At 41.0% G+C, this 15,860-nt stretch overlaps 1 protein-coding gene across 3 annotated transcripts in view; it reads left to right on the top strand.

Annotated features, from left to right (window-relative positions):
- BRINP3 (BMP/retinoic acid inducible neural specific 3) overlaps positions 1–15,860 on the top strand; it is a 251,515-nt gene that overhangs the window by 160,893 nt on the left and 74,762 nt on the right. For all 3 annotated transcript variants that reach the window (XM_001516327.5, XM_029081388.2, XM_029081389.2), the window contains exons 5-6: positions 1,775–1,880; positions 4,219–4,455. In XM_001516327.5, coding sequence (XP_001516377.4) covers positions 1,775–1,880; positions 4,219–4,455 — 343 coding nt within the window. The remainder of the gene's footprint in view (positions 1–1,774; positions 1,881–4,218; positions 4,456–15,860) is intronic.

The raw sequence follows: 15,860 nt of genomic DNA, 5'->3' as shown, positions 1-15,860 counted from the left end.
TGTGAAATTACCATCCTCTTCTCTACTGCCCAGTCCTTCCATCTTGGACTGTGGAGGTGACCACCCACCTTCAGATTTTAATCTAGGGGCTTTCCTTTCAGGATCCAAGACAAAACAGTTATGTAATAGAGATGTGAGGTTACCAGAGATTTTCAGACCTAAATCTGTCCAAAGAGCCCCTGGTATCACTTTAGTACATCCCAGAGCCCTCTGAGTCTCTGCTGAATCTTAAGCCCTCCATATTTTTCATTCCAGATTTGGGGGCATCTCATTCACTGTTCCCCAAGTGTCTGTTGTCCTTTTGCTGCCAACAATTTTCAGCTCAATCTCAGGTACCTGGCCAGAGGAGAAGAGATCCCCGGGGAATACCCTATCACCCCATCCCCTGGAGCTGACTGCGCAAACCCTGCAGGCAAATTGATCCCCCAGCAGCCTCCCCAATTTACGTGTCTCCCCAGCCCCCGAAGCTTCTCCCTCAGTCCCTCCCAAAGGCAGACACCAAGATCTGGGATCTCTACAGATATTTCGCATGTTCTTAACAATGTAACAAATGAAAACAAATCCAGTTCAAATCACAGTTCCTTTGCCCTCTGGGAATCTCTGAAGTTCTCTGAACAGGGATTCTCTTCAGAGAACATTCTTCTCCGCCACAGGGTTTGGAACCTCACTCCTTCCGAATCCCAGCCACTGGACTCTGAACCTTTAGGGATACTCTCCGATCGTTCTGAGTACCCTGCACCCACCCATCATGCAGGTTTCACGGCATGAGCTCTCCCCATCCATCTCCTGCTCTCCCTGCCTGAAGAGGGCTGACAACGTCTACTTCCTTTCCCGACCTAGCCCCTCTATGACCTCCCCATTACTTCTGTCTGATGGGTTGCCATTTCAGGGAGGAGCCCTCCTGGGTCCTTCCTCCCTCTCCTCATTGTGGAGACACGGTTAGGGGGGAAAAATTGCACAACATAACTTTTCAGGAAGGCAGCGTGACATACTGGAAAGGCCACGGGATTTAGACCTGGGCTCTAATCCCTGTTTTGCCCTTAGTATTAACTTGGACAAGTCACTTAATTTCTCTGTTCTCCCTCCCTCTTAGATTGTGTGCCCGATGGGGGATCTGATCTGATTCATTACTAAGCACATAGTAAGTGCTGAATGAATTCCATCTTTCTTTGTCTTCAATTCAAGTTAGAGAAAAGAAAGTGTGAATGTATATTTAGAGAAAAAAAATGAAAATATCGACAGAAACTCAAGTTCATTGCAAATATGCAATAGGAGGTGAAACTACCAAAGATACTTCTAAGCTCATTGTGGGCAGGGAACGTGTCAACCAACTCTTTTGGATTTGACTCTCCCAAAGGATTAGTACAGTGCTCAGCACACAGTAAGAACTCAATAAATACCATTGATTGATATGGATAGGGAACTGTGTATATTAAGAACCCTAGGTATTTTTAAGTGTTTCCTATACTTGCTATGATTTCGATTTCTACAATTGCTGACATTGATGCAGTTTTATTAATTTTTCTATACTCACTGTGACCACTGATTGCTCACCTGCTTCAAAGCATTCGACTTAATAGAGGATTCAGATTTTAGGGCCACAGATGCCTCGGTTTCCAAGGGGAAATAAAAGTCTCCAGCGTAATGGAAACATATTCAATAATAGTGATCATTAAAATCCAGATGTGTGTATCATTGCAAATCACATACATTTCATTGAATGAATATTTTCAATAACTGATTTGTAGAATTAAATGAATGTTTTGTTCATCAGGTAACAGAAACCCGGACTGGTCCTCTTGGCTGCAGTAACTATGACAACCTAGATTCTGTCAGTTCTGTTTTGGTTCAGAGTCCTGAGAATAAGATTCAGTTGCAAGGTATGTTGCTGCAATTTTATTCATTTCTTATGCGATAGGATGACATTTCTCAAGCTGCTGTTTCTTTTCATTTTTAATACTGAACAGTGAATGCAGTATTGGAACTTTTAAAAATCTCTGGGAAAAAAAATCAATTTCTTATTTTTTTGTCAAATAAAAAGACTCTCGACAAGATGGAGAAAAAGCATCTGGATTTATTTTGTCTGGTTTTAAATGTTTCTGGATTGAAAAAAAAACCTCCTTACTAATTAGCACAGCTGACAATATTAACATTTTCTTTAGGTGCAGTTATTGCCGTTAAGTTGAATGGTTTATCAATCTGTTTTTTTCTTTTTAACAAATGATGTCTATCAACAGATATATTTATCCTTAGAATCTATTATAATGTGAAATGTTGAGATCTTTATTATAAACGTATAACATTCACTGCTACAAAGCTATATGTTTTTTAAAAGTATATAGTCATGTCTTATAATGGAGCACATTAATGTAAAGCAAACAATCTGATGTGTCTTTTCAGAGATAAAATAATTTGATGATAATTGCCATTTTTGTTAGAACTTATTCTTCTATTGTGTCTAGATTCAGTTGAAACACTTTTCTACAGAAACTTTTAAAGTATTTATGACTGACTGGTTCTGAAAATTCTGTGTTTTGGGTGTGATACACATCACTGTATTGTCACACATACAAAAGGGATGAAACTAAACTGTGACTGTTGTCGAATCTTCTAGAAATGCTTGGAAGAAATAGTTCACTATGTTCAACAAAATCTTCTCCTTTTGCAAATACAAAACCAATAAAAAGACTAACTGATCCATATTAGTATTGACAAAGGATCATTCATTGTTTTTACCTGAATGACGAAAACATTTTTAAAGGTATCGAAATGTAAAGCAGACTTTAGGAATGACTCAGGTGTGACACCCAATTTAAGCAATTAGGTTTCTGTTCCAAAGTAAGTGGTAGGTTTTTCTGTGAACTTGAACAATAAATAACAACTCTGGCAAACATGACTGACAACTCTGTATTAGTCATTTAATAGATTTCCTCCTCTATGTCCCCAATTCACTTTTTCAGAATAATGTAATTTAAGACTACATAATTATACTTTCTATTTGTCCTCATTTAAAAAAAAGTTAGTCACCATCTTGTGATTTTTATTAAAAATTGGAACCTAAATCAAGTTATCATTCTCAAGTGAATATTAATTTTCTCCCTGTGTACATATGTCTCTGCAGCATCTTCACAAGTAACTTACTTGCCTATGATACAAATATGAACTAAATTTAAAATATTTTCATCCCACTTTACACTAGATAAACGGACAGAAAATTATATTGTGTTTCTTTTTTTAATAAAGCTGAATTGATGGTTCAAAAGAACATTTCCAGTGATTCGGTCTTATAGTTTTATTCACTCTACATTACACTGCAGATACCAGTAACAAGTGAGATCAATGGAAAACCCTGTGGCGCTTTTGGGTAAAGAAATGTGTAAAAAGACACATTCTCTCCCTGTGTTTTTTGATTCTTTCTAGTCACCATATAATGTATATAATACTTTGAGTTGCCATACAACTATTTCAGTTATCAACACTCATTGTCAAAAACCCAACCGTAATTTTCCTACATGCTTCCATACAGTAAAACGCATAAGACTCTAAATGTGTATTGAGTTATTTTTCATAAAATATGATGATGAATTTCTTCTCTGACACTTATCCCATCCTAATAGAAATATTATTGAGAAAGTCCATGTTCATAACATCAATAACAAAGACAAAAATCTACAAAATGATATGGACCTCTATATAACAGTCCAACAGGGAGAGAGATCCTGTGAAGCAAGATACTGAAATAGATGAACCACCAATAGAATAGCGTACCATGAGTTATGTAGCTGTTTTATTCATTACAGTGTAAGGATTTTTGATCATTTCTCATATTGATTTCAATGAGTCAGGACATCAGATTCTAGTTCTGGCTTCATCAATTTCCTCCTTTTTCATCTTAGGCAAGTGACTAAACTTCTCAGTTTCCTCAACTGTGAAACTGGGGTAAAAAACCTATTTTCTCTTCCCTTTAGACTGTGAGTCACTATGGAACAGGGGCTGTGCTGGATTGCATTGTGTTCTATCTACCCCAGTGCTTAGTACAGGGCTTGGCACATAGTAAGTGCTTAAATATCCCAAAGAAAAAAGTAAGAGAGAGAGGAAATAAGGAATAGGTAAATCCAACATTTATCTCAGTGAGTTTCACTTTCTTTTTTGAGCATACCAAATGAGATAACTTCAGGGTTGGTAAAAAATGTTTTTTATTTTCCTTTTATTTTAAAGGCCTTCAAGTCATCCTTCCAGACTATCTGCAGGAACGATTTGTGCAGGCCGCCCTGAGCTATATTGCCTGCAATTCTGAGGGGGAGTTTATCTGCAAAGACAATGATTGTTGGTGTCAGTGTGGCTCCAAATTCCCAGAATGCAATTGTCCGTATATGGACATTCAAGCCATGGAAGAAAATCTCCTTCGCATAAGTGAGACCTGGAACACTTACAACAGTGACTTTGAGGAATCAGGTAGGACCCCATCATCATCGTCCCTGTACTTTCTGCCAGCGTTCGGTACGGTGTCTCACATATGGTGAGCGCTCAGGAATGCTCTTGAATGAATGAGTGAATGGATAAAGGGCTCTAATTCACTGTATGTTTGTTTGAGGGGAATCCTGAATTCTCGCTTCAAGAAATTTTAATGGCACTGGAAGTCGAAGCAACTTTAATTTTCCGTTACTCGGTAGCTCATCCTGATAATGAATGCAGGGGGTACCTTTGGGTGAGAAGAAATTTGCTTGCTCTTCCACAAGTAAACAGTGTAATTTCTCGATGCCTGTAGACCCTGCCATAGCAAGAATTATTGAATTTATACCAGTCCTTAAGGGTACTATTAACGATGATTACTTTTTTTGTTGTGGCTGAATCAATTTCCCAGCTAGCGAACACATCTATAGAGCAAGGCACCCTAATAGATGCTGAGACAAACCAGGATGAATTGTTTTCCAAAATAGCAACCCCTATGTGACACATGCTGAAAGCAAGAAGCCTCTATTCATATACATGGGGGCAAGCATATAGTACAGAGTTAGAGATAAGAATCGGAACTTAACACACTTGCTATGAGGTATATTTGTAAAATTTAAAATGGATTAATATTATAGCCCCCCCCCAAAATATTGACCATCTTTATTATTAATAATAATAAGAGTATTTCTTAAGTGCTTACTTTGTGCCTGGGACTGTTCTAAGTGCTGTTGTAGATATAGATAATCAGGTTGGACACAATCCCTCTCCCACAGAGGGCTCACAGTCTTAAATACATTTCTGTTGTATTGTTCGCTCACAAACGGTAAGTGCTCCATAAATACATTATCTGGTAGATGGAAATATTCACAAATCTTTTTGATTTTTACTAGTACCATTCTAAACACCCACATATAATCGGAAGTTCTAGAAATGCCACAGATTCTCAAAGATGCTATCCAATAGCTGCCTTCAGTCAATCACTAGTATTTATTGAACCCCTACAGTGTGCAGCACACTGTATCTCGGAAAGGTATAAAAACAGAGTTGGTAGATGTGTTCCTTCCCCTCGAGGAGCTCACTAAAAGCCAATGTGAAGAACAGATGGGAACTCTGCTGCTTTCCACGACCTAAACAATTCTAGGTAGGATTCTTTCCGGATGTGCTATTAGAAAACAAAGTGAACAAATTGAGCTTCAGAGCAACATTCTACAAACACGCAGATTGCAAACATAATCTTTGAGAAAATAATTTGGGGACTGCTGACTGCAAATGATTACTAGCAGGCCAATGGATAAATGAACGATAAAAGATCATGAACAACCTGACAAAGTCAGCCAGCAAATGAGCTAGCAGTAAGACCGAAGGATGCTTAGGTTCTTGGTTAGCATGCATCGCAGAAACCCAACCAGGAATCAAAGAGTTTTAGTGATAACATGGAAACCAATGCTGTCACCAGATTCTGCTAAAAGACAGTTGTGCATGTAGGAGATTGAAAGAGTTTAATGACAAAGAGATATCAGCTAATGAAAATTGGAGTTTCCAAACCTAAAATCATGTCCCATCTTTTCAGTGGTTGTGAAAGTCTCTGAAAGCTGGATCTACCGGAGAAGTCACTGCCAACTTTATGAACAGTGTCTCTAGTGTATTGAACTAGATTATTCACCATCAAATGGCAGGACAAGATGAAACAGGAGTTCTCCTTCCCACTTAAACCAAGAGATTCATGTGGGATAGAAAAATGATTATCTTGTATCTGCCACAGTGGCTAGCACATTGTAAGCACTTAACAAAAAGTGGTATGGCTTAGTTGAGAGAGCATAGGCCTAGGGCAGAAGGACCTGGGTCCTACTCCTGGCTCTGTCACTTGGCTATTTGACCTGGGGCAAGTCACTTCACTTCTCTGTGTCTCAGTTCCCTCATCTGTAAAATGAGGATTAAGACTGTGAGCCCTATTGTGCGTCAAAGAGTATGTCCAACCGTCCGACCTGCTTAGCATGTGTCTTCCCTAGCACTTAATACGGTGCCTGGCACATAGTAAGTGCTTAACAAATTCCATAAAAGAAAGCACACACACTTACTGTTATTCAGATAATTCAACAATGAGTTCTTAAAAAGCTTTGAAGAAAGGCTTTGCTCGGTGGGACATGGAGCAGAATGGATGTGAGCAAAATTTCCACTGCTTCACTGGGAACTGAATGGGAACAGATGCAAAATTAAAGATCAAGACGTGAGTTTTACAGATGGAGAAAGGCAGAGTTTATAGCAGTGGCCAGAGGACTTTTGGGAAATCACGACAACAAGCCGACCAACCTGGTAAGGAATAACCAAGTGACAGTTTGTTCTTCTTGAGCAAATGTTTGGAAAGAAATAGGCTATAAATGAATCACCTGGGGAACAGCAACAGAACTGGTAGGTGGCCAGTATAGTGCAGCATGAAAAGCAGTGTGGCCCAGTGGATAAAGAGCGGGCCAGGGAGTCAGAAGGACCTGGGTTCTAATCCCAGTTTTGCCACTTGTCTGCTGTGTGACTTTGGGCAGGTCACTAAACTTCTCTTTGCCTTACCTCATCTGTAAAATGGGGATAAGACGTAGACTCTGTCAAACCTGATATGCTAGCATCCATCCCAGCCTTTAGTTCCCTGCCTGCCATAATGTAAGCACCTAATAAATACCACAATGATTATTATCGTTATTATTAGTGGTCCAGCAAGAAAGCATGTCAGTGAAATCACAATGTGAATTGAATTCTTTTTCATGTAGAAATCTTTCTGGATGTTCCAGCACACATAGCTAGGATCTCCCCATTGGTGGGTCAGCTCTGAAAGCACAGGACGACTTTAATTATCCCCAACAATGGGGGCTGTATTTTCAAGTTTTATTCAAATTCTTACTCAACTGCACCATTTTTTTCTATTTTGACAGCTTATTTTCTCTGCATCTATGTGTAAAGTGCGACCCTTAGATCTAATCTGGGAAATCATTATTATGGTTTAGGAGATGTAATGAAGAAATAGGAATTCAGCATAGATTCCAGTTGGTGATTTTTTTTTCACTTTCTGAAATAGGAACCCTTGGATTTATACCCCCTAAGCCCTTTGCAACTCACCCCATCTCCTCCCCGATAGGACTTAAGTACGTTTCCTTATATTATCCGTCTGCTTCTCCGATACTTTGTAAGCTCTTGAAAGAAAGAAATCTTGTCTTCCAACAGTATTGTCTTGTTTTCCCCCAAGTGTGGAGTACAGGACTTTCCCCAGAGTAAGCGCTCAAAAAATACGATTGATCAAAAAGCAGAAATGAATAAGTATGAAACATTAAGAATCTGAACAAAATAGTAAAAGGATATTTTTTAAATTGTCCCAAATTCATCTCATACTCGATCATAAACTTAGGACATCTGCCATTCTAATAGACCGAATAGAAGGGTGAAGATTGGACGGTGCTCTTAATTCTAACACAGATTTCTGTGAGAAATCAATAGCTCTTTTGAAGTCTCTTGTTTTTCAAATATCAAATCCTTAGGCAATTATTCCACCCCAACACATCCATACTTTTGTAAGACACTTTCATCCAGCGCACAGTGAATCAAAATTGTCCTGTTGATACCAACAGTTTATCAATTTACCGATCCATTTGATGTCCCATTCGAATGGAGTGTTATGTGATTTGGTGATTCAGAGTGTCCGCTTCAGCTAGCTCCCTTCTAAAGGAAATGGTCTGGTGGTGATTATGCTGCCTGATCTGACATTTTCTCTGAAAATGACTGCACTCAGATGTCATAATGCTAAAATGCACTGAAAGCCATGGTCAGCGCCGGCCCTCTGAGCCACAGTGGGTAGCGATTTGCTAACGTCTGGAGCTCACTGGTAACTACTGAGTCTTGCTTCCAGCTCTGCTGTTTTGCGCCCATTCGTCGGTCCAGCTTGGGTTTGAGTCCCCACTAGTTCTATCCTGGGACCAGAGAAGCCTAGGGTTGAAACAAAAAACCCTCCCCAGAGATGAGGTGTGTTCTTGGTTCCAAGGTTTTGCTCATACCCAGTTATAATAATAATAGTAAAAATGATAAGTGCTTACTGTGTGCTAGACACTTTTCTAAGCACTGGGATAGATGGAAGATAATCGGGTTGGACCCTGATCCTGTCCCACATAGGGCTCACAGTCTTCACCCCCATTTTACCGATGGGGAACTGAGGCACAGAGAATGGGGGAACTGAGGCACAGAGAAGTCCAGTGATTTGTCCAACATCACACAGCAGACCAGTGATGGAGCCGGGATTGCAACCCGGGTCCTTCTAACTCCCAGGCCCGTGCTCTATCCTCTAGGGAATGTGGGTTCTCTCAGGACAGTGATGATTCTGCTCCCTGGCTAGATTGTAATCTCCTTGGGCTCAGGAATCCGGTCTCCCAACTCTATTGTACTCTCCCAAGTGCTTAGTACAGTGCTCTGCCCATGGCACTTGTTCAATAAATGACATTGATTGATGGATGGACTAATGCAGTCTGGGCTGCAGCTATCTTCTGTCATTCGTATTTTCTGAGCACTTAGCGTGTGCAGAGCACTGCAGTAAGTGCTTGGGAGAGTACAGTACGGCAGAGTTGCTAAATATGATTTTTACCCCCAGTGAGTGTTTGAGGGAGACAGCACAGGATAAGCTTAGCGTTGTCCCACTTCTCGGAGGGAAAATCACCTGAACCAGAGCCATCTGAGGGTTAGTTGTGCTGTATCTGTGGCTCTGCTGATCCCGCATTCCAGCCACTGAATTCAACCTCAGCCTCCTGAACCATCACTGATTCTGGGGCAGTGCCTTCTATAACGACTGGGGTATTTGTTGAGCACTTAGTATGGCCCAAACCCTCGACTTACTAAGCACTGGAGTAGATAAAAGATAAGCAGGTCCCATATGGTACTCATAGATTATGGAAAAGGTTGAACAGGTATTGATGACGACAACAAGAATAATAATGATTGTGGTACCTGTTAAGCACTGACTGTATGTCAAACACTGTTCTAAGTGCTGGGGTAGATACAAAGTAATTGATTTCATTCATTCAATCAATCGTATTTATTGAACGCTTACTGTGTGCAGAGCACTGTACTAAGGTCTCGGCAAGTACTATTCGGCAACCAATTGAGACATTCCCTACCCAACAACGGGCTCATAGGTCCTGTCCCACCTGGAACTCACAGTCATAAACCCCATTTTACAGATGAGAAACTGAGGTCCAGTGAAGTGGACCTCAAACTCACAAACTCACTTTCCCAAACTCACACAGCAGGTAGAGGGCAGAGAGAAGATTAGAACCCAGGTCTCTCTGAGCTCTAGGCCCATGCTCTGTGTAGTAGGTCATGCTGCTTCTCAATGTAGAATGCTTTCAAATATTCAAACAGAATACACCCTTGCATTTTTTTAAGGAAAATCCCCTTGCAGTTCCCAGTTTCCTACCCTTTCCTATATTGTAGATTTTTTTCATGTTCAGTTGTGTATTCACAAGCAACAAAGTTTCTTCCCTGCCAGTGGCTTAGAAAAAGAACTTGCCTAGGAATAATGAGTGCATATAGGGTGTGTATAGAGATCTTCTCTAATGAAAGCACTCTGTATTACTTAAATTATTTAGAAAACTGAAAATTTCAAAACCTAGAGGACAATAGCAAGGAAGCCATGGCTTAAAACAATATGGCATGCCTATGGGTGAGTGGTAGTATTCATGTAAATTCATAGTATAAATATCATTATTCAATCAGTAAATAAATACCACTGATTAAAATCCATATCAGACCAAAGAGGCAAATAAAGCACAGATTCAGAAAGAAGCAAAATAATAAACCTCCTTTAGTAAAAATGTAGTAAATCTCCTTTAGTGAATTGGCCTGTTAAAACAACTGGTTACCCACACTAGCTAAAATATCCTCAAGTTCCCCCTCTGGCTAGTGTGTGGATGCCAATTCTTGGCCGATATTTACCAAGTCTAGTTCAAATGCAACAATTTTGGTTAAACCCTTCTTTGAAGTTAATATCTGTGTGTGTGTGTATGTATGCATGCAACTGTGGCAACAAAAAGACAGGCTGTGTTGTCTAACACCTCCCCAAAAAGAGGAAAAAAGCCATTAGGTTGCTTGGAATGCTTGGATAATCTCCTTCCCTTCTTATCCTACCTCGACGCTTTCATCCTTATATTTAAACTCCGTTGCTTCCTCCAATCTGTATTCAAGCAATTAATCATCCCTTTTGAGTGCTTTCTGTGTTCCCGACAACCGTGCTAAGAGCATGGAAGAGTCCATCATAACAAGGATGGTAGACACATTCCTGGCCCCTCAAGGAGCTTACAGCCTAGAGGGTGAGACAGGCATTAACGTAAATTATTTATATGTGCATAAGTGCTGCGGGACTGAAGTAGAGTGAATAAATCAATCAATGATATTGATTGAGTGCTTACTCTGTATAGAGCATGATACAGATCCAAGTGGAAGGGTGAAACAGAAGGGAGAGGGAGTAGGGGAAATGAGTGATTAGTTGGGGAAAGCATCTTGAAGGAGAAATTAATTTACTTTAGTGCCTTTGTGTGCCTCTAGAATGAAATTTCCTCGAGGACAGAGATGGTGTCTTCTGCATTACACTTCCCCTTGTGTCTAGTATTGATAACTGTTGGTATTAGGTGAGTCTCTTGTGCCCAGGTCTGGTGTAGATATAAGATAAGCAGATCAGTCATGGTCCCTGTCCCACACAGGGCTCATAGACCAAGTATGAGGGAGCATAGGTGTTTATTCCCCATTTTACAGATGAGGAAACTGAGGCAAAGAGAAGTCAAGTGACTTGCCTGAGGTCACACAGGAGTCAAGTAGCAGAGCCAGGATTTCATCCCAGGTCATCTGACTCCCAGGACTTCCAACAGGCCATTCTGCTTGCTCTGTACATAGTAAGCAAACGATAAGTACTATTATTGATTGATTGATGAGGAACTGCTCCAGTGAGCTGTAGTCCCTATCATGGAACTGAGGAAATTTGAGCTAGACCAGAACTCATGTGCCAGTCAAACCATGCATCACCTTTTCTGCTCAAACACTTAGTACAGTGCTCTGCACACAGCAGGAGCTCAATTAATACGATTGAATGTATGAATGTTCACTTTATCTCATTCCGTCCAAGAGAATATACAGCATAGAACTATCGACACTCCGATCTCCCCTTGGCACCTGAAATCCCCAGCTCCAGAGAAGTCCAAGTACCTTGATTTTCATTCATTCAATCCTATTTATTGAGCACTTACTGTGCTCTCCATAGCAGTGGTTAATTGCCTTCCTCTTCAACCCCATCTCTCTTAAACCATGCCTGTAGAATTGAAGCAGGCACCTATATCATTCATACCTGGCTTCATTATAATTGCAAACCTCCTGTCAGCTCATCTAGACTGTAAGCTCATCTAGACCGTAAGCTCATTGTCTGGACTGTAAACTCCTCCTCTAGACAGTAAGCTCCTTATAGGCAGGGTTCAACCAACATTATTGGTTAGTACAACACTCTGCCCACACTAAGCACTTAATAGATATTACTGATTGATTTAGTCTTCCTCAGTATCCTAATTCTTCTCCTCTGAATACGGGAAGCGTACGATAAATTTTGTTGATTGATCCTGCATCATGACTTGTGACTTTTTCCTCATTCAACATCAGCCATTATTGTCTCTTCCACGGGGATTGCAGTGACTTTTAGAGGTGGTCCTGCAACATCATACTACTATATTCTCATGACACTATATTTATATGTAAATATCTATAGATAGATATCCGAATAGAGATCAGTCTAAATATCTATGTGAATAGATAGCTATCTCCGCAGACAGCTATCTCTCTCTCTATACTACGACGTAGATGTAAAAAATCGTATCTATACAGAAATAACCCATGCTATAGCTGTACCCAGGTTCCCTGTAGTATCCATTTGTAGGCAGTGAAAATGGGTCATCAACAACAGAGCCAATAACTTTAGAAGGTTTCCTTCTTGCTCTGTCCGTCTAAAGCACTGCAGCAGAAAAAGCTGCAGTGCAGCAAACATCCACTATCCCAGCCATCAGTTCCAACCCCTGCCCACAGATACACAAAACCATTGTGATACAGCACGACTTGCCCACGGCTTTGACAGCTCGAGACACTGTCTCTCAGAGCAGAAGTGTGGATTAGTGGAAAGAACAAGGTCCTGGGAGTAGGAGGACCTGGGTTCTAATCCCTACTCTGCTATTTGCCCGCTGTATGACCTTGGGCAAGGATCTTAACTACTCTGTGTTTCAGATGGAGTCCAACTGATTATATCTAGTAGCGCGTATTGTGTTTGGAGCAGGGTAGATGATTAAGTAATTATTATTTTTAAACAAGATAATGTCAAAGTGGAAAGCCTCTGGTCTCACGTAGCACGGTGGCACTGCCTCAGCCGAGGGGAGGGACAAAAACACGTTCTATTGCAGTTCCATCTGTGTTTATAGATTCCTGACCCTGCGTGATTTTCCATCCTAGCCTTATGCCAGTGCTCTATGATGTCATTCCTTTCTTTAGGTCCACATCCCAATACAAATCTCCGCCTTTCCCAGCACACCGGCCTTTTAACCTCTCTTTCTGCCTCTCGTTCTCACTGTGGGCAGGGAAGGTGTTTGTTTACTGTTATTTTGTACTCTCCCAGATGCTTAGTACAGTGCTCTGCATGCAGTAAGTGCTCAGTAAATACAATTGAATGTACAAACTTAGCTTGGGAGCCTAGTGTGAGACAGGGACTATGTTCAACCTGATTATCTTGTTTATACCCCCAGGTCCTTCTGACTTCCAGGCCCAAGCTCTATCCACTAGACCATGCTACCTGGATTCCTCTTCATGCCTCGTATTCATTCTAAAGCTTAATCTTGTCCTTTCACCCTGCAAACTAACTCCCCAATCTCACCTTTATCGTTTATTCTTCTAGTGAAATTCTTAGACTACCCCAATCAACTCCAGTTTAAATTGTGGCAAGCATCTTACTGACTTTTCACCTTCAGCACACTCTCTTGTAATAGGTTCTGTCCCCAGACAAATCCTCTACTCCATTTAATCTTATGATAGTTCCCATATCGCCAGTTATCAGGAACAAATTCTTCACTCACTGCTTCAATATCTTTCACTGGACGAACTGCGCAGAGGGTAGGGTGTTGCCTAGTGGAAAGAGCACAGGCCTGGGACTCAGAGGAGCTGGATCCTAATCCCACTCCACCCCATACCTGCCTGCTGAGTGATCTTGGGCAAGTAACTTCACTTCTCTGTGCCTCGGTCCCCTCATTTGGAAGATATGAATTGAATAATTGATCTCCATCCCACTTTGACTGTGAGTCCCACGTGGAACAGGTCTGTGCCTGACCAGATCATCTTATATCTACTCCAGCACTTAATAGCAGGCTTTATTTACTTTTTAATGATATTTGTTAAGCACTTACTATATGGCAGGCATTGTAGTTAACGCTAAGGTAGATAGTCCTTAATCAGGTTGGACACAGTCCGTATGCTACCTGGGATTCAGCCTTAGTCCCTGTTTTACAGACGAGGTAACTGAGGCAGAGAAAAGTTAACTGACTTGCCCAAGGTCACACAGCAGATGAGTGACCACCCCCGGCCCCGCCCCCACGGCCAGGTTCTATCTACTAGACTATACCACTTCTCTTATTACTTGCTTGGCACACAATAAGCGCTTATCAAGCACTACAATATATAATTATCCACTATACTCTGCTTTCTAATTCCCCTCAACAGTTTCTCTTTTAATGTTTATTTTTAGCTGTTCAAGTCACTTCCTTAACACCCTTTTTCAGAAAGAATGCAAGAATTATTTTGCAGTCAAGCTAGAATGACATTTTACCACATGAAAAATACATGAGGAGCATGATAATCTGTAGTAGTTCTATTTATTCACTAGGAAATCTCACCCCATCTTCCTCCTACCATTCCTCTCCAAATTCCTTGAGTGAGTTGTGTACACCCGTTGCCTCTCCTTCCTCTTTTCCAATTATCTTCCCAATGTTTCTCCAATCTGGGTACCACCCCCTTCACTCCATTCATTCATTCAATCGGATTTATTGAACGCTTACTGTGGGCAGAACACTGTACTAAGCGCTTCTGCCCTCTCAAAGGTCACCAACGATCTCCTTCTTGCCAAATCCAGTGGTTTCTATTCCATCCTAATCCTCATCAACCTCTGAGCTGCCTTCAACACTGTCAACCTCCCCCTTCTCCTGGAAGCATTATGTAACCTATGCTTCGCTTGTCTTCGCCTGCTTCTTCTGCTCTGGCCACTTCTTCTCAGTCTCTTTTGAGGCCTCGCTCAGGGTTAATTATAAGTCCCTTTGTATTTGCCATCTACGCCTACTCTCTTGGAGAATTCATTCACTCCCATGGATTCAACTACCATCTCCATGTGGATGATTTCCAAATCTCCATCTCCAGCCTCGATCTTCCTCCAGGCTCAAAGTTCCACATTTCCTCTCGCCTTCAAGCATCCCTACTGTGTTTTCCTACTGACACCTCCAACTTAACATGTCCAAAACAGAACACCTCATATTCCCACCCACACCCTATGTGCTCGCTGACTTTTCAGTCACCGTATTCAACACCAGCATCCTCCCTGTCTCACCAGCCCATAACCTTAGTCTACTCTTTGACTCATCTCTCTCGTTCAGCCCACACGTTCAATCTGTCACCAAATCATCTCAGTTCAACCTTCACAAACCTTTGCTCAAATTCATCCTTTCCTCTCCTTTCAAATTTCTATCAATCACATCCATCTAAGCACTTACCCTATTTTGCTTTGATTATTGTATCCACTTCCTTGCTGACCTCCCTGCTTCCCGTCTCTCTCCACTTCAGTCCATTCGTCATTCTGCTTCTGGGATCCTTTTTCCACAAAACTGTTCCATCCATGTTTTCCCACTCCTCAAAATCCTCTAGCAGTTGCTCACCCACCTCCGCATCAAACAGAAACTCCTGTAAATTTAGTAAAGTGTGCATTTTCTTTAATATTAGCTTGTTTGCAATTATTTGTATAATCCTGCTGACTTTAGGATTCAATATAGACCTCAAAATATGACCTGTGACCAAATTCTTAGAAAATCATAGGAGTTAGTGGTTAAATAGGGAGATGCTTGTAGGGCCAGTATCAATTTGGGTAACCTTAGTCAGAGCTTCACCTGGTCAAAAATAGTCCAAGATTCATTAATTGTTTTCAGAACTGTGGTGGTCTCTATGTTATTGTTATCATCATTAGTAGTGGTATTACTATTAATAAATAATACAAATAATAGTAATAATTGTATTGCTGTGAAGAGCATACTGTGTGCCAGGCAGTGTACTAACCGCTAGGGTAGATACAAGGTAATCCGAGCAGGCACAGTCCCTGTCCC

This window comes from Ornithorhynchus anatinus, chromosome 16 (assembly GCF_004115215.2).
Source record: "Ornithorhynchus anatinus isolate Pmale09 chromosome 16, mOrnAna1.pri.v4, whole genome shotgun sequence".
In the NCBI taxonomy this organism is placed as follows: Eukaryota; Metazoa; Chordata; class Mammalia; order Monotremata; family Ornithorhynchidae; genus Ornithorhynchus; species Ornithorhynchus anatinus.
Note: the sequence above shows the minus strand (reverse complement) of the source record. Positions and strands in the feature narration are given on the sequence as shown.